This window comes from Pan troglodytes, chromosome 5, assembly GCF_028858775.2.
Source record: "Pan troglodytes isolate AG18354 chromosome 5, NHGRI_mPanTro3-v2.0_pri, whole genome shotgun sequence".
Lineage (NCBI taxonomy): Eukaryota > Metazoa > Chordata > Mammalia > Primates > Hominidae > Pan > Pan troglodytes.
The window spans coordinates 112728533-112755348 of NC_072403.2; the positions used below are offsets into that span (position 1 = coordinate 112728533).

The 26816-nt window shown below is 33.0% G+C and overlaps 1 protein-coding gene across 4 annotated transcripts in view; it reads right to left on the reverse strand.

The window, feature by feature from the left end:
• Positions 1-26816, reverse strand: part of ASCC3 (activating signal cointegrator 1 complex subunit 3) — a 374689-nt gene that overhangs the window by 279641 nt on the left and 68232 nt on the right. For all 4 annotated transcript variants that reach the window (XM_518652.9, XM_009451715.5, XM_063813310.1 and 1 more), the window contains 4 exons: positions 19365-19485; positions 13914-14118; positions 13045-13186; positions 12327-12452 (listed from right to left, as the gene is read on the reverse strand). In XM_518652.9, the coding sequence (XP_518652.6) occupies positions 12327-12452; positions 13045-13186; positions 13914-14118; positions 19365-19485 (594 nt within the window). The remainder of the gene's footprint in view (positions 1-12326; positions 12453-13044; positions 13187-13913; positions 14119-19364; positions 19486-26816) is intronic.

Here is a 26816-nt window from a genome sequence, read left to right on the forward strand (position 1 = left end):
TGTCAATAGTTACATTCATACACATGCTCATGGTATGTCATTATATTAAATTGTTAGATATAATGCAGATGGAAATAATGTCTTCCAAAAATTCCCATTGAGGATTCTAATAATGAAATTCCCTTGTTTAAGGAGATGTACATTTAAAATGGCATTCTTGCACTATTTAATCAGTTTGGAAAGTTTAAAGTCATATGAACTATAACAAATTTAAATTAAATAATTACCCTTGATTCAACATCTGTAATATTTTATGGACTTGACCATATAAGTGCCCAAATATTTTATCCTTTGCAAAGACTTTGAGCAAACTAGTAAAAGTAATTTAAAGGTTCAAGTCAGAGCTGAAACCAATTATTACCATAAATATCAGCCAAGAAACTAAAAATGACATTTTCATTGTTGGATTCAACAGAATTTAACAGAGACTCTTTAGCTTCAGTTTTATTGCCATGATTAGAAGTGCAGCTGTTTATCAGAAGTTAGATCCTACAATCTCAGCCAAGACTGTTTGTAATACCAATTAAATAATTTTAGGCTACAACACTTTGAAACCGCACTTCAGATGATATACCAGAGGCATACTCATACATACCTGATTTCTAACAGGGATGAAATTGAGTCTTAAAAATGGGTCAAAATGGGGCTAGAGTTAACTGATTATCTATATTTAAAAAATGAATTTAAATCTTTATCTTACTTCATATTATCAGTAAGTATCAGTTTTAGATGGTTTGGAAATGTAAATGTGCAAAGTAAGATTTTAAGTGGCAGACAGACCCTAAGGTAAGCCCAAATAATCCCAGATGCCTGCCTCCTGGTGTTCATGCCCTAGTTTAATCCTTTCCCCTCAAGCATAGAGGGACCTGTGACTTGTTTCTAACCAACAGAAGAATATGGCAGAGGCAGTCACTCCCATGATTATTTTATGTTATATATGACTCCATCTTGTAGGATTTGCCTTCTGACAAGCAACTGACACCCCCTTGTATTTCTCTATACTTAATGAACAATTAGAGGTTGAATTTGAAAGAGTTTTAAAATAATACCAGAAAACATAAACATGAAATACATAGGTATAAATTTAACAAAACAGTCGTAAAACATATCCTAAAAATTACAAATTAATCATGAAAAAAATCAAAGAAAAATAAATGAAGAAGTATATAATCTTCGTGGTTTGGAAGGTTTGATATTAAGATTTAAATCCTCATCAAATAATCTATAGATTCAATGGAATCCCAGTTAAAATCTCAGCAGAAAATTTTGTAGAAAACAACACGATTCATATGGAAAATCGAAGACATAGAATAACCAAATACTAACACCTGTTTTCAAGACTTACTATAAAGCTTCAGTAATCCAGACAGCATGGCAAAGAATAGACATGCAGGGAATCAAAAATAAGCTCACCTGTATGTATATGGTCAACTGATTTTTAACAAACGTTTAACAAACATGCAAAAACAAATCAATGTAGAGAGAAATCTTTTTGATAAATGATGCCTGAACAACTGGACAGCTATATGCAAAAACAAACAAAAACCTTGACCCTTACCTTTCACCATATATAAAAACCAATTATAAATGGATTATATACCTAAATGTAAGAGCTCCAACTTTAAAATTTACAGAAGAAAATTACGAAGAAAATCTTAATAACCTCGCGTGAGGCAAAAATTGCTTACATATGACCAAAAAGCATAATCGAGTTTTTTTTTTGTTTATAGAATGAACTTCAAGGGTACTAATACATTTGCTCCACTGAAGACATTTTGTGAAAAAACAAGTCACAAAATGGGAGAAAATATTACAAACACATATCTGAAAACAGACTGTATTCAGACTACACAAAGAAGTCTCAAAATTCATTAACGGGGAAACAAATTACCCAATTAAAAACTTGACAAATTATTTAAGCAGAAATCTCACCAAAGAAGAATGACAAGTAAGGACACAAAAAGCTGCTCAACATTATTAGTCATTAAGGAAATGCAAACCAAAACCATAATGACATACTACTACACAACTAAGTAAAATGTTTAAAAATTTTTAAACCGACAATATTATGTGTTGACAAAAATATAGGGTAAGTGGAATACTCATACATTGCTGGTGGAAATACAAAATGCTCCATTCATTTTGGAAAACAGTTTGCCAGTTTCTTACAAAGACAAGTACATATTTACTATATAATGTAGCAATTCCATTCCTATTTACCCTAGGAAAACAAAAATATATGTTCAAATAAATACCTGTACATGAACAGTTTAAGTCATAATCAGCAAAAGTTGCAAACAAGCTAAAAGTACTTCAAATGGAGAATGAACAAATTGAAGTACGGACACAAAATGTAATACGTTTCAGCCATGAAAAAAAAAAACAAGTACTGAAACATAGAGCAATATGGATGAATGTCTAATGTATTACATTAAGTGACAGAAACCAGATTCAAAATATTCATGACACTTACATGATATTATACAAGTAACTTATATGATGTATACATAAGCATTACACAAGGAATTTTATGATACTTATATGGCATTTTGGAAAAGTCAAAACCATAGGGAAAATAAACAGACCAGTGGTCTGCAGGAACTGGGAGTGGTGGGAAAGAGGTAAAAGAGGCAGTAGTAAAGTTTTTGACATGATGAAAATGTTGTTTTTGATTGTGTGTTGATATCTACATGTTTTTGTTCATGTTGATATTTACAAAATCTACTACACTGTACCCCCAAAAGGGTGTATTTTATAGTAGTCAAATGATAACTTTAATACACCAGGCTTTCAAAAAAGACAACAAAAACAAAACAAAAAATAAAGCAATACAACAAAATGAGGGGAGGAAAGGAAAGGAGGAAGGAAGGAAGGGAGGACAGGAGGGAGGGCAGAGGAAAGAATTTGGTGGGGAGGCCATTTATATATATGATTGATCATCTTATCTTTAAATTTAGGGAAGTAACTTATAAATCCCGTTGACTTTTATGCTTCTCTACATGAGATCTGAAGCTCAGAGTATAAGCTTTCCAAATACACTGAACCCACAACTCAAAAGAGTAGTGGAAGGAGTTAGTCACAGACAACTGGAGACTCAAAGGATGGAGCTCAAAGGATGTACTGAGGAGGCCAGTGCTTTTAAAAACAGGTTCCTCATGCTCAGGTTAGGGGCTGCTGGTCAACACTTGAGATTTTCATTCATTTGCCAGGGGGTAGGAAATAGTAATTTGTACATTTCTTAACAGCTCCCAGATGACTATTAAGTATAAGCAAAACTGAGAATTATTATCAAACATCCTACCCATCCACAACACAGTGATTAAGTTTTCTGATTCATCTATGTTTAATAATTTAATACAATCTACTCTGGAAAGAACAAAGTACATTTTACTCAGAAAAATTTCTGTTAAAAACGTATAAGTTTAGAAGAAAGAGGTCCCTATAAGAAAAATATTTTGTTTGAACTTCTTGTATAATACGTAAAGACTTGAAGGAACAAGCAAAACATTTAGCGGAAGAAATCATGAAAGCTGTGTAACAAAACATGATATTGTACCGATGGCTTAATAATTGAGATCCCTTTATATACTGATTCCCTGGTATATTTAAAATTTACCAAAATTATATGCTTATTTTCATATAACTCTGAAATTTACCAAGAACGTGAGACCTTATTGAGAATGCAAAATGAAGCAACCTATGTTTACTTAACCACTTTGATATTTGCACCACTGGATCAAATTTAAACACGTCCTCTCTAAACCTCTTGCTGTCAGGGTTGACGTGATGTGCCAGGATTTATATGATGTTTATGTGAAGGGTTCCCAGATAAAACAACAAAAGTCAGCTATCAATGTGAGAAATTAATTGAAGGGACAGTTTATATAAGCATTTCTTGAGCTAAGAATTTACCGATTACCTAAAGTATATCACAAAAACCACTATACATTTTCTGTGTGCTAACTCATGTAATCATCAAAATAAATAGTCTGAAAAGGAAACTGAAACTCAGAGGCATAATTTAACTTGATTCGTGTCACAAAATGTGCAAATGGTGAAGGAGGGAACTCCCATCAGTCCTACCTAACTGGATAGCAAGCTTCTTAAAGCCAGGATCATAGTTCTAAACCTCTGTGTATCCAACATAACTCCTAGCACAATGCTTTGCATCAATCATGAGCTCAAGAAATTATTACTGATGACCAATAACCAATACATATGTACTTTCAAACTAAATAACAAGAAGAAAATCTATAAATAGCAACCTGTAAATATCAAATATTTCTGTGTGTTGTTGTAGGTCTGTGAAACCACAACACACTGATATATTGAAAGACATGGACTAAATCCAGTTCTAAAGCAATTTGGAATTTCCAGAATATAACTTAAATTCATTAGATTTTCAGATTTCTGAATTCATTCAAGTTGAAAAGTTATTCTGGGACAGTTCAATGTCTTTAAGTTTTTAATCTTCTCCATTCTAATTTCCTGCTATAAAATCAATAAAGTGTAGGTTGTAAAGAAAATTATTTTGTTTGATTACTTTACTCCTAGTTAGAGGCAGATGTTAGTTATAACTTTTTCTGTAGTTTAGCAGGTATTTTTGAAGCAGCTGGTGCCCTTTTCCTAGTTATCTGTTTGCAAGTGTTCCCAGTAGACTATACGGTACTGCAATCCTGAAAAGGTTTTGGGCATACAGGCAAAATGAATTCTTATTTAGAAGAGAAAACATAGACAGTATTTCCCCTCAAATAAGACTTGGGTGTTTCATAGTTTTGAATGATAAAGCATTTTCATAACAAGTAAACATTATTTTTTAATAATTTAAATAATTGCTGAGAGTCAAAAATTGATAAAAATTTCTTATTTATAATTTTATAAGGAAGATTATCCAATATATCATTTTTAAACATATTAAGCATCTATTGATAGCCCAAACAGAAAATAATTATTAAAAGCATGTACCACACTGAATGTATCAAAAATCCCCAATTACTTTCAAGAATAAACTGAGAATTTTAAAAGTTTTTCCTTACAGTTTCCATAGTTGCACTCTAAATAATACTCCAACACATAAAATCATGGCCTTCTTGACAGTGACCAAGTTTTTATAACAAAACTTAATTTGGAAGATTCTGTATAAAAGATGTCACAGATAAGACATAATCTCCAACATTTTATGCCAGGTCCACACAAAAGTTGCAACATGAAGTCAAGAACTATTCTTTTCTCTGTATACCCAAAACAGCTCTATTAAGGAAACAATTGTTTAGTTCATTATCACTGTTTCCGATGAAGATCAATGCCCACAGACTAAGCAGTCAAGAAGCAACTCAAGTCTCATGTTCTCCAAGAAGTCTTCATTAACAGCCATACTCTGCAATGATCCCAGTAACCTTGTTCTGACACATCCTATCACAGACAGCGTTAGCTGTCCACACACAATCACTGTTTCATTTTGTTTTTTCTAATGAAAATCCACTTTTTTATTCAGAAAATCTGGCCTCTTTGACAAAATCATGTGTTTCACTAAGCCAAACATGGCAAACTTGTTTCCCTTGAATCCTGGAAAATATTTCCTCACTCTTAAAATAGACACAGGGAAATGCAGTCCTCATTTCTTACTGGACTTTTTTGCACAGTGACCCTGGAATAACAGCCATGATGAGAGTTAATTTGAGGAAAAGCCAAAAAAATGAGGATAGCAGAATAGAAAGACATTAACAAGTTGGGTTCTGAATAGCATCATTGAGCAAACAAATGGACGAACCTGGACTATTTGGCTTCCTATGACTTTTTGTTATTTATAACATAATAGTATATGTTTTTATGAGCTAGGTTTTCTGCAGCCAGAAGTATTCAAAGTGATAGAAAAATTAAATCTCAACAAGTAATCATCATAATACAGTACTGTACTTATCAGTTTTCCTAGTATTGTACTGTGGCTTAATCAGTTTAATATACCTAGAAACCAGTAATACTTCCTGTCGATACACTAAATCATACAAACAGTGCTAATTGGGTATATTTCGTGAAGCAAATATTTTGCTATACAATACATCTGAATAATTTATTGAAAAGAGGTGGTAAAATTATGTCTATCTTTAAATGTATGAATTTTTTTTGGTTAAAATATCTGTTCCCTAGCTTTGATATTCATTGCTCTAGAACTAGTAAAATCATCATGGTCAATTAATTATTGCTAGTGCTAGAAATTATTTTTGAAAAACTCCTTATATAGTCCAATTATTTATATATCTGGAAAGAAGAGAAAATTTACATTTCCATTAAAGTACCCTATAATACTTTATTTAAGGTTGTAAGAATTTAATAGTTTCCTCCAATGTCGTTTTATTCAGCATGTCCTAAACAAATTCATCCAATTTAGAATGAAAAAATGAGAAAAACTGTTTTAAAAATTGCACTAACAACTGACCTCAGGATACAGGCTAAAACAGAAACTTTAACTTGAGTTGCATGAGAAAATTAATAATTTGGCTTGGAGCAGGGTGGCAGTCCACAAACCAGATAAGAAAATAATATATGAAAGGGTTTTCTTCTTTCCATTTCTTAATTGTCACTTTGGAAATTACCTTTATGAAATAAATTATTTTTATGTTCATTTATGCTATTCAGCTACTTTTTCATTCCAAACCCATGTGGAGTAGTAGTGGATGCTCTCCTACAAGATCTGAAAAGCCTGGCAACATAGTCACCATAGCAAAACATCTTAAACTAGTTTCTAATTAACTGATAGAACTAAACATAGCAGTCATTATAATTACTGACATTTGTGGTTATCTTAAGACTGAAAATTTGGAAAAAGTCAAATAGAGAAGTTATAAAGAAGTGTGACTTTTACTTTGGCTTTACTTTGTTCAACATACTTTGATTCAATCAAATCATGAAGGCAAGAAAGTTAAAGAAGCATCCAGAAAAATACTTCAGAGTATGGATCCTTTTCATGAGATCACTTTGAAGACAGTGAAATGTCACTAAAACCTGGTCATGCCCAAATTAAAAAGTCTTTTTCTAAAGCATCCCACAAGGCTGTTTATTATACTGTCACACATGCCACCAATTTCATCAGAACCATGGCCTTGAAATCACAGCCTTTTTAAGAGGTCGTATCAAGAAATATTAACAAATTATGAAGTTTGAAACTGAAAATTTAATTTACCATTTTTTTTTAATTTACAGACATCACAGCAAAGATGATTTCATAAATTTCATGAGGAAGGAAACACAAATGTGGTACAAATTAAATGGAGCAAAAATTAAATTTCTAATCTAATTTGGCAAATACTAAATTTCCTTGATACAAGCCTAGCCTCACCTGGCAATTTGAATCATGTGTTGCAGAAAGGTTAAGTAACTTGCCTAAAGTCTGGCAGATAGAATGTGGGATAGTGAAGACTGAAACTCAGCCTACATTCAGGGGTCTTGCTCCTAACTAACACTTGCTCCTAACACTGTATGCTGAACATGCACAAAAGTTTTTCCTATTTCCTATTCCTCACCTTAGTAAATGGCACTATCACTCACCAACACTGCTCAAAACAAAAAGCCTATATCTCATTCTAAATTCTTCTCTCTGCCTCATCCCCTCCTATTTAATCAGTCATCAGGTCTTAACATACACTAGCAGCTAAATTTCTCTCAGTTGTCCCCTGTATATATAGGCTGCCCCTTTCTTAATTTAGGCTTGCAGCTTTTCTTCCTTGAATTATTGCAGCAGCTCTACTCTCGACCTTCAACTTTGTGTTGCAGCCAGAGTAATTCCTTTAAGTGAAAACACCTGATCATTTACTCTCCTATTTTTAAGAAGTAATATTTCCCACAATATTGAGTCTAAACCTCTTAGCATGGTTTTCAAAGCCCTTCATGTGCAGGCAATTGTCTTTTTCCAGTCTCATTTTCTGGCACTCTCCACATATGGCCTACATGCTAATAAGACTGAAGTGCTTGATGTCCAAAGGTAACAGCAATTTCATGCAACATCCCTTGTGTGGCATACACCACCACCTGCTTTGTCTATCTGGCAAAAGTGTATGCTTTCATATCCTTCATGAAAGCTTCTTCCTTGATCTCTTTAGTCTGCCTTTTCTACTGCCATAGAACTTTGTACAACATAACCCAACTGTACCACTTATTTCCATTGAAATGGAACAGATACACTACATTGAGTAACTTAAGATCAGAGATAATATCCTATTCTTTATTTTCCCAGAACTTAGCCAAATAAGCACAGGATTCAAGAAGCTAGGCTCATAGAAAGCTTAAATCTTAAATTCTTTACAATCAGATTTTATAGGACTCAATTATTGTAAATTTTAAAATGAAATATTATATGCATCTTTTATATTACTTTTCTAAATCAAGTGTTATGTTTGGGCCAGTAGTCCATTTTTGCTGAATAACACCCTACTGACTCTTAAAAAATCTAAGTCCTAACTGTGGAAATAGACAGAAGTCAACATATTTAACACCAGCAAAGAAGTAAACCTGAGTTTCTCACCAAAAATATCAAAGACATGGTTCTGTCTTAGCATCTTTCTCATCCTACTTTTAAGGGTAATAATAGCACTCTCCTTTCCTTTGGGAAACTCCCCCTTGACTCCTGGTGGCTCATGGGGAGCTGATAATGAGGATATACAAGTGAGTAGCCATGTGTCAGTAAGAACGCCATTCACATCACATCACAGGGAAAGGAATTGGTTCAGAAATGAACTGGTGACCTAAGTCAGGAAAATCAGAGTTCATCCTAGGAGGGTTTTTTTGTTTTCCTGGCAGAACTGGTTGGAAAAAAAAACCCACTGCTTCTGGGATTATAGTATGGGGAAACGGTCATGTTTGCTGCTTCTGCTGCCACACATTTTTCCCTGGTTATATGGAGAAAGCCTATCTGGGAATCAGGGGATGAAAAATAATAAGAGAAACACAAAAGGGGGTGGGTAAGAGAAAGCAGGAAAAGAGGGGAGGAAAAAGAAAAAAAAGGAAATGGAGATAAAGAAAAAGAGACAAAGAGGAGAAAAAAATCTGATGATATCATTTGAGCCTATATGCCAAGCTGGGCACATAGGCAGCTTTACTTCTGGACAATCCAGGTAGAAAAGCCATAAATTGTCACCCTTGCTTGCTTTGACTTAGATTTCTAAGAGTTCCAACTGAGTGACTCCTGACTAATCAAGAGATGCATCTACATTTTTTACATTGCTCCCTTTCCAAGAAAGTACAAAATCCATTTAATGACATTAATGGTATTTTTGCATGTACTAGAATTTTTAAATTCTCCTTAAGTTTTTAATCAAATTACAGAAGTTATTAAACTTATCCAATGTGACAGTCAGTAAAAGGACATAAAAGCATCTTAGGACAGTTAGGAATAGCATGCAATTATGATCTCAGTGAAAAACGACAGACCTTCATCTTCAATAGCACTTTCTCTGACACATAAAAGATCCTACCTGGTACAAAAAAGATCCAAGACAAAAGAAACATCTACTAAACTATCTGACATTCTGTTAATGTCTATTTTTTCTCCCAACGTCTGTATTATTACTCAAGCTTATGATGTCTGGCAGGATCAATATCTACAGTGATATGATAGCAAATGGTTTATTTATTTATAATGACAAATTTCACTTAAATGTATTATTCCCCAGTTATTATTAGCCATTAGAAAAGTACAAATTAAAACCACAATGAGAAATCACTACAATCAGATGGCTAAAATAAAAATACAAATAATATATAAAAATATAAGTGGCTAAAATAAAAATAAAAAACAGTGACAACACCAAATGCTGGTTAGTATGTGGAGAAACTAGATTATATCGAATTGCTCATGGCTGTGTTAAATGGTACAGTCACTCTAGAAAACGGTTTGGTAGTGTCTTAAACACCTAAGCGTGCAGTTGCAATATGACCCAGCAAATGCATTCCTGGACATTTATTAAACAGAATGAAAACTTATATTCACACAAAAACCTGCATACCAGGTTTATAACAGCTTTATCTGTGTTATGGAAAGAACTATGCCCTTCAACATTTGTATGCTGAAGCCCTTACCCCTCATTGTGACTGTTTTAAAGACAGGACTTTTAGGGAGGTAATTACGGTTAAATGAAGTCATGAGGGTGGAGTCCTAACCTGATAGGGCTGGTGAACCAGAAAAAAGAGGAAGAAACACCAGAGGTCTCTTTTCATACACACATAGAGAAGAGGCTATGTGCAAACACAGGAAGAAGGCAGAAGTAACTACCTGCAAGCCAGGAAGAAATCCTCACCAGAAACAAAATCTGCTAGCACCACCTGATCTGTGACTTTCAGCCTCCAGAGCTGTGAGAAAAGCAGTTTCTGCTCTTTAAGCCACCTGGTCTGTGGTCTTTAGTTATGGCAGACGAATATAGTTTCACCAAAAACTATCAATAAAATAAATGTCCTTCAGTAGGTGAATAGTTTAAAACAAAAACAAAAACAAAAAAAAACTGTGGTCATCTACATCACGTGTGGTAGGCAGAATAATGATGCCCCCCAAAAATCTCCACATCCTAATCCTCGGAGTCTGTGAATATATTAGATTACATAAGATATGCACATTAAGGTGGCAGAGGGAATTAACCTACTCAGAAAAACTCTTTTACTCCAAGAATCCAAATAAAAATGGAACAAAGTACTTATTTAGAAATAAGTATGATAGAAAAGTTTAAAAGCCTGTTTCATTCATTATTAATTTAAATAAATGTCAATGATGCTTTTTTAAAAATGTAAAGATTTAGACCGGGTGCGGTGGCTCACGCCTGTAATCTCAGCACTTTGGGAGGCCGAGGCGGGTGGATCACTTGATGTCAGGAGTTCAAGACCAGCCTGGCCAACATGGCAAAACCCTGTCTCTACCAAAAATACAAAAATTAGCTGGGCACAGTGGTGCATGCCTGTAATCTCAGCTACTTGGGAGGCTGAGGCAGGAGAATTGCTTGAACCCTTGAACCCAGGAGGCAGAGGTTGCGGTGAGCCGAGAGTTCATACCATTGCATTCCAGCCTGGACAACAAGAGTGAAACTCGTTCTCAAAAAAAAAAAAAAAAATGAAAAAAAAAAAAACTTAAAATTAAATATTTAATACATAAAATAAAACTTAATAAATCTTAATGATGATATTGCTTATAATGATTGATAAGATTTATAACAATTGTATTATAATTGTTTAGTTTTATTGGCTGTCAGTCCTGGCTGTATTGTAGAATCACCCATAGAGCTTCAAAAAATCATTCCCAAAATATTGATACGTGGACCTCTTCGAAGAGATTAGGACTTAAATAGTAGCGAGGCACTTGGATTATAAAAATGTTCTATGAGTACTTCTGATATACAAGATATAACTAGAATTTTATTCTACTCTAAGAACTTATTGTAAAAGACAACTTAAAACTATAAGTTATTTTAGAATAAAGGCATAAAATGGAATAGTATGTAGCGATAAACTGATGCTGCAGAAATATGTTTACTGACACAGAAAGACACATGTAACTATATATATACACACAAAAGAGTATGTATGATGTAATTCCATTTTGTAAAAGAAAATACATATGGACACATACATATAGAATGAAGTTCATTTTGGTTGGCTGTGAGTATTCTTTATGATGCTTTATGCTGCTGTTTTTGCTTGCCTGTATTATTTGTTATTTCTGAATGATTCTATAGAACATACATGAAAAACCACAGCAACTTAATTTTGATATGGAAAAGATTAACTTTCAATAATATGAATACTTTAACCTAAACTAAGGAATATTATATTTTGAAATAGAGCAAATGTGCCAAAATTTCAACAAATGGTGAATCCAAGCAAAGGATATAAAGATAGTAATATTCATGCCAATTTTCCACAGGCAAACATTATTCAAAATTTAAAAATTTAGAAAAAATAAATTCTTAAAACTACTTTAGAATTTGCCACCCCCTCAATGTATTCTATTTTATTATAGGTTGATCATTTGATATAATCAAATACAATAAATAAATCCTTTAACATTTTATTTAAATCAGTTTACATAAGTTAAACCAAAATCTTAGCTGAAAAAAAAACATGAAACATAGAAATATATGCACAAAAATACACACATTTGTTTAATGTATGAAGAAATATAGTGTATATATTTTTTAAACTCTCCTACTATAATTGTCTAGTAACCAACTATATATGTCTGTACTGTATTTGCCAACTAATAATGTTTTAAAACAATTTTTCCAGTATAAATTCATTCATACCACATACCAAGCCTCAAAACTATCAACTCTATAAAAGGCTCATCTCACCTCATCTAAGTCTTGGATATAAACTGGCTTTTCCTCAAAGCTGAGTGGCATTGGTTCGCTGTAGGGAATCCTTACTTCTTCATAAAGCTTGTTATTCTCTCTTTGGATTCCTTCTGGCAAAATCATCTATAAACATCAACAATAAAAATCCAATAATAATAAAAAATAAAACACTTGCTCTGGTAAATATTCTTTAGAGAGAGAGAGAAAACACTACTGGTTTTATAACAAAGCACTGGTAAATAAACTTAGCTAATTTAAAAGAAAACAAACCTAAATAAAACAAAAACAAATGCAAAAAACCACTCACACAAAGCATTAACATATCAGGTATTTTATATAACACACAGGCTACAGTATGTTGACAAATCTTAAAGTATACACTAATTAGATGGTATACCTGAATACAAATGTATTCATATAATTAGGAAAATGTACAGCATACAGTATAAAGTTTAGCCTAGCAGCAATGCAACTGATAAAACTCAAAAATACAAATTGCAAAAACAATGAAAAGGAGGGAAACATATATGTTCTGAATATCTACTACATGTCAGGAGCTTTACATACACCACATTATGTCATTTTCCCCAATACTTTAAAATAAAATTTAGCATAGTCAACTAGTGTTAGACTCATGAAGGAACAGGGAAAATCCACACATCATTTCTTTAGAATAGACATATTATTGAACAGTAGTTATATAACAATGACATACCTTTGCACCAGCAATAAATGCTGATGTTTTCATGGCTTCAGCCTGGGAATCATACACATGGGGATAATGTATTTTTTCAACGTCTGCATCTCTCTGCCTGCTCAGAATTGGAACACTTCTAGCATTCAGAAGTGCCTGTTCTCTGTAAACATAAAAATAGGCCTAATTTGAAATGTTTATCTTGAAAGGTAATGCATACACTAAAACAAGGTAATTATAAAAAATATTGGGAGCTAGCCTTCCACCATAAAAAAGAAATTAAACTACACAAAGGAAGATTTTAGGAATCCTGAAATTTTCTGAGTGACAAAATAGGATTCAGTACATTTTTAGATATTATTTATAGATAACTCCACTTGGTAAGTTTGATTTAATGTTCTTTCCAATTTTGTTTTTTCACAATTCAAATGTTTACTTATTAAGGTATACATTTCTTTTTTGAAATGTGTTTCAATCTTTAAAGAATCAAGTGCAATAATGCTTATATTTCATTTTTCTCCTTTCTACTTCTAAATAACAACAATTTTTAAAAGGTACATTGAGCACAGAAATAAAATGTATCTCAAATAAATTTATGTAAGCTATATAAACCTTAACCTAGTGGTGTGTACACAGCACCTAAAAATAGCTTAGCTCTATAATCTAAATCTCTTATCTACCTGGATGCGACCAAGAATATTCTAATTAAGCAGACAGACCATTGCTTTCTTATCCCAGGAAATTAGGTATTCATAAAACAAACTTCTATGAAGAAAACGTGACTTGAAGTAAAAATCATCTATACTGCTAAGACTAAACTAAAAAATGATTATGATATGTAAAAGCAGCAATTACAACACAAGCATTTTTCAGCTCCTGGCTTTTATTACCTTTGTATCCGCAATTCCTTAGGATCAAAGCACATAAGTCCTTCTGAAACTTCTAAATCTTCTCCAGCCTTTTTTTCTCGTCTGGCAATTCTTTTTTCTTCACGTCGATATTGTTTCATTAACTGCTTTTCTTGTTCAGACTGAATAGTGACTTGACAACCATAATTGGGTTTAGCATTTTCTCCTAAAATTTTTTTACAATTGTCTAAGAAGCAAATTTAAGAAACACAATGTTTTATAAATCTGAAGATGATTTAACCTTCATGAAAACCATTTCTTTCCTCCACCCCACAACATATAATGCTCTTACAATTCATTTTTTAAAGCTGGCAAATTCAATTATATGTTTTAAGGTGAGTTTTTAAAAATCACAGTATCTAAATAAAATTACACGGTGGTTTAAGAAAAGTCAGCAGTATTTTCTTCCTACAGACTAAACAGTTCAATGTCACTCACATTATAAGTTCTTACATATAACATTAGGAACCTAAAAATTCAATTTTATCATTTGAAATGATTTGTTTATATAATTTTAATAAATATAATAATTATCGATAATAATTAGCATTTACTGTTAATATAGTAATGAAATAAACTCTTTCCCTATTAGACATAAATTTTTACTATGTAATAGACCTTATGCGGTTAAGTTGCACATATGTTACTACTTAGTTATTTATAGATTACATAAAATTTATTAGCAGTAGTTCAAGACATATTTGAGACAATAACTAAAGCAAATAAAGCAAAAGTATGGTCCACCTTTTTACGGAAACACAGTTTTTTAAAAAATGGAAAAACCAAGTGAATTAAATCTCAATGTTTACAAAGTACACTTTTAGGTCTGTGGTTTGGTCAACTCAATATTGAGAAAAAATGTTCTTCCAACAGGATTACCTTCTGTGTTTGTTTAAATCTTTACAAGCAACAGTACCTTCACTTACTGAAACTCTAAAGAAACTAGAAGGAATGTAGTTGAAAGTAATCCAAGTCAATAAACATTTACTGTATTGAGGTCCTACTCAGTTCTAGCCACTGCAGCTAGGCTAGGAGGACAATGAAGAATGAGACTTGGTCCATACTCTGACAAAGCACAGTGCAAATTATTTTATCAAATTCCAATATCCAATGCAGAAGAGAGAAGGAATTAAAAATAGCATCAAGATGGGAAAATTAGCTTTCTAATTCATTCTAAGTCAAATCTTCACAATTCTCAGACAGTTGTTACTGCCCCATTACATGATTCTGAATACAAGTCATTAAACTCTCAATCATAGGGAAAACTTGTATAATGGCTTTATAAGGCCTAAAAAGGAAAATACGTCTCAAAATTATGAAATAAAATAAAATCCCATCTATATTAGGACTAAATTTTACAGTTCTGAAAAAAGCATTTTCCTAAGTATTTTATCTCTTATTTTCCAATTAAGTCTTACATACCTACTATAATAACAGAATTTATAATTAGTGTTCAGTATTAGAAAAAGAATGCAACATTCTGCCAGTTTTCACATGTACTCTGAACTCTTCATAAAAGTTAACTTGTCTGCAAAATTACACAATCAGCAACACAGATATTAAGCAGAATGTTTAAAAATGTATTTATCAGAAATGAATGTTAAAGATTTTAAGCGTAAAACTGTAAATATTTTAGGTGACATACTAGATGCTATGCTAAAGTCATTAACATTTTAAGCAAATGTGACAGTAATAAAATATTATACATACTTATGATCATCCAAATAAAATTAAAATCATAAGAAGAAAATATGTCTACCTCATAGAAAGCTTAAAAGATCTAATTAGAACATACTGGAATCCTGTAAGGCTGAGTATAACAGGCAATTTCAAAAAATCAAGTTGTAAAGCAGTGAATGTTTAAATGTATGGTTCTCCTTGCTGGGTTAGGTTAACTGTAGAAACTGACATGCAAAAATGAAATGAATATCCTTAACAGTAATTCTAACACAAAGTTATTCTGAAGAACTATGTAGAGGCTTGTATCCTTTTAGAACGGTCGTTTAAAAGTGTGTAGAGCCTCCCCCTTGCTCTCATGCTCCTGCTCCTGATGTGTAAGATGCCTGCTCCCCTTTTGCCTTCTGCCATGATTGGAAGCTTCCTAAGGATTCCCCAGAAGCAAAAGCTGCTAATGCTTCATGTACATCCTGCAGAACTGTGAGCCAATTAAACCTCTTTTCTTTATAAATTACCCAGTCTCAGGTATTTCTTTATAGCAATGTGAGAATACACTGATACAAAAAGCTTATTGATTCTAAGAAGCTATCCTAATATTATAAAATTTATGGAATCAACATAATAAACATAAACAAAACTCATCTACAGTTTCCAAAAAATATGTAAAGCTAGATTTATATTAAACTTTATTTTAATAGATTACCACTATTAAAAGCAGAATCAGGCTGGGCACTGTGACTCACACCTGTAATCTAAACACTTTGGGAGGCTGAGGTGGGAGGACTGCTTGAGGCTAGTAGTTCAAGACTACCCTGGGCAACATGGGGAGATCTCATCTTTACAAAAAAAAAATTTTTTTTTTTAATTAACCAGGCATGGTGGCACACACCTGTGGACCCATCTACTCGGGAGGCTGAGATGAGAGGATTGCTTGAGCACAGAAAGTTGAGGCTGCAGTGATCCCTGATTGTGCCACTGCTCCCTAGCCTGAGCAAGAGTGTGAGGGCGTGTCTTAAAAACAAAAGCTAGAATCAGTAAATATCCCTTTATTAATATTTAGGAGACTGACAAAATGAAATATCAAATTCTCAGAATTTACAACATTGCAGGACTAGATGTTTAAACTCATTTTTTTTCCTTAGCAGACACCCATTTTAGATACTCATAAACCTTGCTGGCTTAGTGCAATTTCTGATTATATACTATTCAACAGGTGTAATATGGTTAGGCTTTATGTCCCCACACAAATTTCATGTTGAATTGTAATCCCCATAATCCCCAGGTGTTGAGGGAGGAAACTTGTGGGAGGTGACTGGATCACAGGGGCAGTTTCCCCCATACTGTTCTAGTGATAGTGACTGAGTTCTCAGGAGGTCTGATAGTTTTATAAGTGTTTGGCAAGTTCCTCCTGCACATATTTCTCTCTCCTGCCACCATGTGAAGTAGGTCCTTGCTTCCCCTTCACCTTCTGCCAAGTTGCCTGAGGCCTCCAGCCATGTGGAACTGTGAGCCAATTGAACCTCCTTTGTTTATAAATTACCCAGTCTCAGGTAGTATTTTTATAGCAGTGTGAGAACTGACTAACACAAGGTGGGAGCGCTCTTGGAGGAAGGCAGAGTAGAAGTGTTCAATACACTTAAAGAACAAACAGACCTGCAGACAAAATTGCTAAATTTATATTTTCCAAGTTTCTTACAATCTCAAAGGAACTTTAAGGCTCTGAGAACATTTATTAGTAATCAAGAGAATCTGTAAGAAACAGAAAATCTGTCAGAAATTTTAGATTTAAATTATAGCTGTTTTTATCATTTCCTTTTAGTGCCATAATCATAAATGTAAGAAAATGAGGACGTAACTTACAAGAAGGACAGATGTTGAATAGTTTGAAGACAGTTGCCAAATTTCTTACGCTCATACACTTTTTTAAAATCCAAAACTATTTGTAAGGCTGGCAAAAAACACTGTGGTAAAGGTAAAAAAAATTGTTTTCCTATTTACCACTTAAAACCTGAGTTTCGCATCAGCTATGTTTTAAGTCAAGCTTTTATAAAAATAAGTTTTGTTCCCTAGCCAACTCTTAATTTTTCCAGGATTTAAAATATGTGTAATACATGACACTATCAGTGTTCAATTTGATAATTGTATTGTGCTTAGACATGTGCTAAAGATTTTACAGGTAAAGAATCATGATGTCTAGGACTTCCTGTCATTGTTCAGCAAAAATTTAAAAAGTAGGTGTGTGTGTAAAGGGTCTACGAAGAGCAAAATGTTAATGACTAATGAATCTATGTGAAGGGTAAACAGTGATCATTGTATTATTCTTGTAACTTTAAGTTTGAAAGTTGTCAAAATAAAAAGTTGGAGAGAAATTACACTACTACCTGGCCCATAGTAAGTATATATATTTTTTCTTTTTAAAGAAAATTTGCTATGCAGAAGCTCTTCAGTTTAATTAGGTCCCACTTGTCAACAGAGTAAACAGACAACCTATAGAACAAGAGAAAATAACTGTATCTGACAAAGACCTAATATCCAGAATCTATAAGGAACCTAAATCAACAAGCAAAAAACAAATAACCACATTAAAAAATGGGCAAAGGACATTAACAGACACTTCTCAATAAAAGACATACAAGCAGCCAACAAATGCTCATCATCACTAATCATCAGAGAAACACAAATCAAAACCACAATGAGATACCGCTTCACACCAGCCAGAATGGCTACTGCTAAAAAGTCAAATAATAACAGATGTTGGCTCAGCCGCAGAAAACAGGGAACATTTATATACTGTTGGTGGGAACGTAAATTAGTCCAGCCACTATGAAAAGTAGTTTAGAGATTTCTCAAAGAGCTTAAGACAGAGTTACCATTTGACCCAGCAATCCCATCACTAGGTATATACCCCCTACAAAAGCAATCATTCTACCAAAAAGACATATGGACTCACATGTTCATCACAGCACTATTCACAACAGGAAAGACACAGAATCAACCTAAGTGCCCATCAACAGTGGACTGGATAACAAAAATGCGGTACATATGTACCATGGAACACTACGTAGCCATAAAAAGAAGAAATTGTTCTGTTTCCTGAATTGAGTCCATAGTAATATTTTTCTTACAACTTACTACATAACAGCTGTCATTTTACAGTTAAAGAACCATTAGAATGTTTTAATTAATCATGACTACATGATGTCCTTTGCAACAATATGAATGCAGCTGGAGGCCATTATCCTAAGCGAATTAACGTAGAAAACCAAATACCTCGTGTTCTCACTTGTAAGTGAGAGCTAAACATTGGGTACACACAGACACAAAGATGGAAACAACAGACACTAGGGATTCCAAAAGGGGAGCGAGAGGGAGTAGGGAAAGAGCTAAAAAACTACCTGTCAAGAACTATGTTCATCACTTGGGTGACAGAATCCATATCCCAAACCTTGGCATCAAACAATATACTCATGCAACAAACCTGCACGTGTACGTCCTATATGCAAAATAAAAGAAGAAATTTGTGTATTCTAAGTAGTTTTAACTTTTACCAAAAACTGCCATACCCAAACACTGCCCTCCTATTTAGATCACTTATGTTTTTTCATAATATGCCATATCTAAAATCTATTTAACAGAGTAATATCAGTAAATTATATAACAGACCAAAACATATTTTAAAATGTAATTACATTAAAAACATTTGCTAACCAATGAATATTTCCTTTAAATTACAATGACCACTGCATACTCTCTTACCTTGAAGAGCCTGAAACCTATGATCATTTGAAGAATTAAGAAATCTATCCACAATTATAATTCTGTTCTGGAGGAGTTTCTCAATAAGTTCAAGTCCTTCGGGTCCCAGCAGTTCAAATAGCTTATAAAAAGAGAAAAAAGTAACAAACATCTGTTATCTCAAAGTTTAACTTTTTCAAGTTATTAACAACCTATTCAACAGAGGTGTAAAGACAAACTAATATAGAAATACTCAAAAAGTTTAATAAAAATGGTACCTTAAACTAAGAAAAATGACTCTTCACATTGCCAAGAAGCTTTATAAAGGCTTTCTGCAATTATATAATTAAAAAACATTATTCAATTTTTAAAAATTACGATTTGAATATATAACTCCAAATCATAGAATAACAAATTCTTGGTATAACCAAATGAAATTCTAAAATAATTTAATTTGCTCTTCAACATATCATTCTGGTTTTCCCAAATAGAGTCCAGAGTACTATTTTTCTTACAACTACTATACAACAGCTGTAATTTTTAGCGTTAAAGAACCATTAGAATGTTTTAATGAATCATGACTTCGTGCCAATTTTTTACACGTATTTTAAATGCTAAATAAGTCTGAAATCTAAAACACAGTGCTGCAAGTGCTTTACATAACTTTATGAAAATTTCCGAAGCATATCCCACTCTCCTATGCAGAGTAGTTACCAAAGATTAAGTTGATGTCAGAGTTAGAGAACTAGTGTTAGGATTCAGAGTTTCAACCACATAATTGCACAATATAACTATTCTAGGAAGTCTCTAGGTTTCCGCAAGTATGATCTGGGAAGATACATATATATATTTCTTGTTTAGAAATATAATACTCTAATTTTGCATATGAAGATGTCATATTAACCAAATTCTAACCATTCTCAGAGAATCCACACAAATAAAACCATAAAATAAAAATTTACTTTGTGTATATGGACATTAAAAGTTTAATAAATATTTTCTTTTTGTTGTTCATTTTACTGAAGTTATGCACACAAAGGGACAACAAAAGAAACAAAATGAATTATTAAGAATAGTCCTGTCCAATCAATTTTAATTCTATTGGCCAGTACTTTTTATTGAACACATTATATGCCAGGTACTATGATAGGCATTTTGCTAATCCTATCAAGCAAATCCTCCTAATACTACTTTCAAATTAAGGTATTATTATTGTTATTTTTGGACTTAAGAAAATAAAGCTTTAGAAAATTTACACAAATTGGCCAAAGTTACAACTAATAGTAGTGTTTTCTAAAATGACATCTATCTGAATCCAAGCCTAAAGAACTCTCCACTGCACTATATTAACACTGTTGAATATTTTCCAGAAAACTGTGACCCTGAAATGAATATGAAATATATTGTAATAAAAAAGATACCAAATTCGGTAATATAAAAGACATTAATTGAAGTTAAGAAACTTGTACAGGGAAACAGCAGAGGAAGCAGTAAAGAAGCAAGATAACAGGAAAATGGTCAAGAAATATGAAAGTAAATATATAACTTGTGACACCCACCCTCCCTCCCCTCAAAAAAAAGATATTAATAATATGTGGCAGAAAGGGTTTAGGACAGACAGGGATAAAGGATGCTGGTAGACAAGACATAATGTCTGTGTTCCCTTACCCTCCATACTTCCGCAAAGAATTATCCATCAACAAAGTATGACATATGGAGTCCTAGAAGTCCCGGACACTTAGGGGGCCCACATGGTCAAAATTATTTTCATGATAATACTTAGCTATTATTTGCCTTTCTCATTCTGGTGACATTTGTACTGATGGTGCAAAAGCAATGGTGGGTAAAACTGCTGGTGCCTTAGCATAAATCAAGCTAATAGTGTCAAATGAATTAGTAATGATTGTATTCTTCACTGTCATACAAGCACAAATACAAACAACAACACAAAGCCAACTTCACTTAAGAATGTCCGTAAGTAAAGCAATAAAAATTATTAGTTTTGTAAATTTCATATGAGTATGTATCTTTTTTAATATTCTGTGTGACAAAAGGGGAAGTATGTATAAAATTACTCCTACTATATACAGAATAAATGTTATGTATAAAAGTATTTTATAAAAATTTTATAAAAGTATGTATAAAATTGCTAGTGAAGAGGCTTTCTATGTAACATCATTTTGATTTGAAATAAAGACTAAAAACAAATTGATTATTCAGATTAGGGTATCTGACAAACATTTTCTCAAAAATGAAAGTGAGCCTCCTACACAAAGGAAAACAACTGAATGTATTTGTTGCCAATGCTAAAATGCAAGGTTTCAAGAGAAAATTAGAATTTTGAAAAACTGTATCCACTACTGAAAATTTGACCATTTCCCAATACTTAAGACTTTTCTGATGATACCAGCGATAATATTAATGAATGAATTCTTTTTATATTATATAATCAAATGCGTCAACATTCAGAAGATTTGCATAACTCACTCAATCATTTTCCAAAAGACTCATATATGATGTTATAAAATTATACATGGGTAAAAAAATCCATTAAAAATGAGACCAATAGATTTTCACAAAACCTAGTATAAAAATTCATTGATATGCCAGATTTTCATTGTAGCTAAACTGCAAGAAACTACTGCTTGTCAAGTTTTAATTTAGTATCAAAAAAGAATATTAAAAATTATTTGAAAACACTTTTAAAATATTATTCTCTTTTCTAACTGTGTATCTATGTGAGCCTGGATTCCCTTTGTAGGCTTAAACCAAAAATATATATCATAGCAGATTGATTACAGAAGCAGGTATGAGAATCTGCTTTCTATTAAACCAGATATTAAAAAGATTACAAAAATGTAAAATAATGATACTTTTCTTTCTATATTTTACAGTTTTGGAAAATATAGTTAATTTTCATCAAACTGTTAACTTCTATTATTATTGTTATTTTAAAATGAATAAATATATGCAGTCATATGTCACTTAACAACACATATCCTGAGAAATGCACCACTAGGTGATTTTGTGGGAACATCATAGAGTGTAATTACACAAACCTAGATGAGGCAGTATACTACACAGCTAGACTATATGGTGTAGCCTATTTATCTTAGGCTACCAACCTGTACACCATGCTACTATACTGAATACTGGAGTCCACTGACATGCAATGGTAAGTATTGGTGTATCTAACCATATGTAAACACGGACAAGATACAGTAAAAACTGCTGTACAAAAGATAAAAAATGGTATAACCGTATACTTGAAAGAGCACTTACTATGAACGGAGCCTGCAGGATTGGAAATTACTCTAGTTGAGTCAGTCAGTGAGTAATGAGTGAATGTGAAGGCCTAGGATGTTAATGTACTACTGTAGACTTTATAAACACTATTCACTTTGGCTACACTACATTTATTTTTTCAAAAAAAAAAACAGTATTCACTAGTAAGTTGGCCTTAGCTTACTGTAACTTTTTACTTCATAAACTTTACATTTAACTGTTTGACTCTTTTATAACAATACCTAGCTTAAAACACAAACACACTGTACAGCTATACAAAAATATTGTCTGTCTTTATAACCTTATTCTATAAGCTTTTTTCTATTTTTAAAATTTTTATTTTTTCAATTTGTTAATTAAAACTTCACACAAAAAAACACATTAGCTTAGGCCTACATAAAGTCAGGATCATCAAGATGTCACTGGTGATAGAAATTTTTCAGTTCTATTATAATCTTACAGCACCACTGTTGTATATAGTCCGTCACTGACCAAAACATCCTTATGCAGCACATGACTGTACTTGAAGAGTTTCTCAGTTTTAGTTTCTGGTATAGTGAATACCAATAGACATAAACCACATAAACAAAATCTTGTAGAGTACTCAATAACTTTTAAGAGCATAAAGAGGTTCTGAGATCATAAAGTTTGATAACTGATGGCCAAGATTACTATAAAACATTTTTAAATGGTCACACTCTACTTACTTTATACCCACATTTCTATAGCTTTTTCATGCCATAGCACATTTGGAAAGTCATAATATTTGTAAAGTATATGAAGTAAATGGATGAGGCTACTCTGAACAAAAAAGACTAATTAAAAGCCCAAGTGATCCTTGGCCCAGACAACTTCCTTGAGAGTTAGTTAATAAGAATAGTATCCCAGCCCACCTACAACCCATTATGTCATATGCCCTGGTACACCAGAAGGAAACCTCTACTATACTAACACGCAAATCTGTTCACATAATACCATGGTTTAAAATCCTTCATAGTATCCTGATCCTTACAAGATAAAATCCAAACTTCTAAGTACCCCCACATGATTGATACCTTCTATTGCTGGTCCCAATAAGCCAGTCTGGCATCACATTCTTGCTTTCCCCAACTCATAAGTCCTTATCATTGAATGACACCAATCCATCTGCTACTCTGAAGGCATGCTCTTTCACATGTCCATGTGTCTCTACATGCTGGTCTTACTAGGCAGAATGACCTTTCTAATCTCCTCAGCACAGTAACCTCTCCTTTCAGCCTTCAAAATCTAGCTCAAATAATAACTCTTCTCCACGGCTTTCTCTATATTTACTATGTTTTATGGCAGTTAAACAGCATACAAAGATTTCTCATTACTCTATGTCCTCCTTCAAGGAAACTTTACTCTTTGTTTCTCCAAGAGTTAAAATAGTGCAAGACAAATGGCAAGTGCTAATTAATTAAGATGTATCAAAGACATGTTGTATTCGTAACAGTATTTTCTTTCAAATTTTTAACCCTTAAATAAGTGTCATATTTTTTCAAAGGGAATCATTAGAAGCATATGTTTTGTTTACTAGATTAAACTCTTTCTAAATAAAAGTAAATATTGTCTATATACAAAATCTCAAAACAGAAAGAATCCTAAGTAGGTTGCTTTTGACAACATAAAAAAGTCTTTTGGCAAACTCCAACCAACACAGGATGAAGATTAAGTTTTTGATCTTGTGTTGTTGTTGCTGTTTAATCTCCTTCAATTGCTAGTAGTTGCAAACACTTTAAGGCCCTCCTGCAACCTCAAAAATGGTTAACATAACAAGTATAAGAGATGCCACTAAATCTACATCAAGATTCCTAAAAAGCTGATAAGAAGTATTAACAGATCTGTGAAAAAATAAAAGCAAGTAAATAGTCTAGACAAAATAATAAACACAAGATCCACGTTTAATCCTCCTTTCTTATATCCTTCAGGCATGTGTAAAAGTACTGAAGATGTGGCCGGGCGGGGTGGCAAGAGGAGGATTTTTGTCCATGTTTACCCCCTCCCATACTAAAGTCACCTAGAAACAGTGTCCAACAACGTAAATATTTCTGGAGTTGAATCAAAAAATCACATAAGTGATGACCACAATGGAAATGAATGATAGGCCCATTTGTCCAACTCCAGTTTTTCCACAATCTTGCACAGTCCTGCTCTTACAAGTATTAACTCTGTATTTAAAATAACATCTATTAATTTTTATAAATGTTAACATTAAAGTGCTAAATTATAGCTCCGATAAGATCAAATATAGAAAAAAAACACAACTAAAGTTATCACCTCCTTTCTCAAATCTTTCTCCCTTCATCACCAATTCTGTTAATAATACAACAATCCCTCAGTGAAATTCAAGTTCAAAATATTCTGATCAGAATTTATTCTTTATTCTAGTTACACTTAATATCAAATCATACTATAAGTGAAGTGATTGTTCTTATCAGAAAAGTAGAGAAACTTAAAAATATACAAAGGACAGTTTATAGAATGAAATTACAAATAGTCCTTACATATATCAAAACACAGTAAAAAACACTCTTTTGTCTTTAACAAGAGAAAGAAAAAACCTCGATATAAAAAAAAACCTTAAAATTACATTGATTTCTGTTAACCTTTCATATTGCCAAAAATTCAAACATTCAACAGGGCAAAAATTTGAAGCCTAAGTACTCTATGAAAAACATCTAAGATTGTGGTGAACAACAACTAGAAAAAAGATTCATAGATTGAAGGACTAGGTTGTATAGGAGGAGAGAACTGAGTAAAGAGACAACAGAGAGGAGCCCATTGGGTTCAGGATAAATGTCAACACTGACCTCTAAAATCATTCTTTCAAAGGGGCCACAGAGTTATTGGATTAGTTTGTAGAGAAATTTATGTCCCCACAAAATGTTGCAAACGATACAGTAATAAGCCTGAGATTGGTAGTTTCAAAGCTAGTTATAATCAGTAAAAGGAGAAAGAGCCCTGCCAAAACCATACCAGGGTAACTGTGGACATACCCAAAGATGCATCTCCGTAACAAACAACATCAGAAGCTTAATACTGTGAAGTGAGAGGGGATGAAATCATCTCCACTAAAATAATTTAGCAAAGTGATTTAAAAAGAAAAATAAGCAAGCAGGCAACAATAACTAGCCCCAGTGGAAACATGGGACAAATATCCAGAGTATCCACAATATATTAACTAAAATGTTCATTTTCTAATGAAAAATTATAAGGCATGTAAAGAAATGGAGAGGTATGATCCATATACTAGAGGGAAAAAAGCAAGCAACAGAAATTGCCTGTGAAGGTAACCACATGTCAAATATAATAGAAAAATACTTCAAAGTAGGCATTGTAAATATGTTCAAAGAACTAAAGAGAACGGTGATTAAAGAATTAAACAATGACCAAAGACATAAACACAAGTCCAAATGAAATAGGAAACTGAGATAGCATTTTTTAAAAAAAAAGAAAATTATGAAATTATACACTACAGTAACTGCAATTAAATATTAACTAGAAGGATTCAATAGTAGAGTCAAACTGTCAGAAGAAATAATCAGCGAACTGGAAGACAGATGGATATTATGACATTTGAAGAACAAAAACAAGGCCAGGAATGGCAGCTCCTACCTGTGATCCCATCACTTTGAGAAGCTGAGGAGGGAGGATTGCTTGAGGCCAGTAGTTAGAGACCAGCCTGGGCAACATAGCAAGACTCCGTCTCTCCAAAAAATAAAAGAATTAGCCAGGTGTGGTGGTGCATGCCTGTAGTCTCAGCTACTCAGAAAGCTGAGGTGGGAGGAATCCTTGAACCCAGGAGTTCAAGGCTGCCATGAGCTATGATCACACCACTGCTCTCCAGCCTGGGCAAGAGAGCAACACCCTGTCTCAAAATTGAATGGATGGACGGATGGATGGACAGACAGATAGAAAGACAGATAGATGAAGAAAAAAATGAAGAAAAATTAAGAGAATCAGAAAAAGGCGAAACACCATTAAGTGCACCAACATACACATAATAAGCATACCCAAAGGAAAGAAAAGAGCAAAAAAATTTTGAAAAAACAATAGTTTAAATCTTCTGAAATTTATTGAAAAACACACATCCAGGAAGCTTAACAAATTCCAAGTATGGGCCAGGTGCGGTGGCTCATGCCTGTAATCCCAGCACTTTGGGAGGCC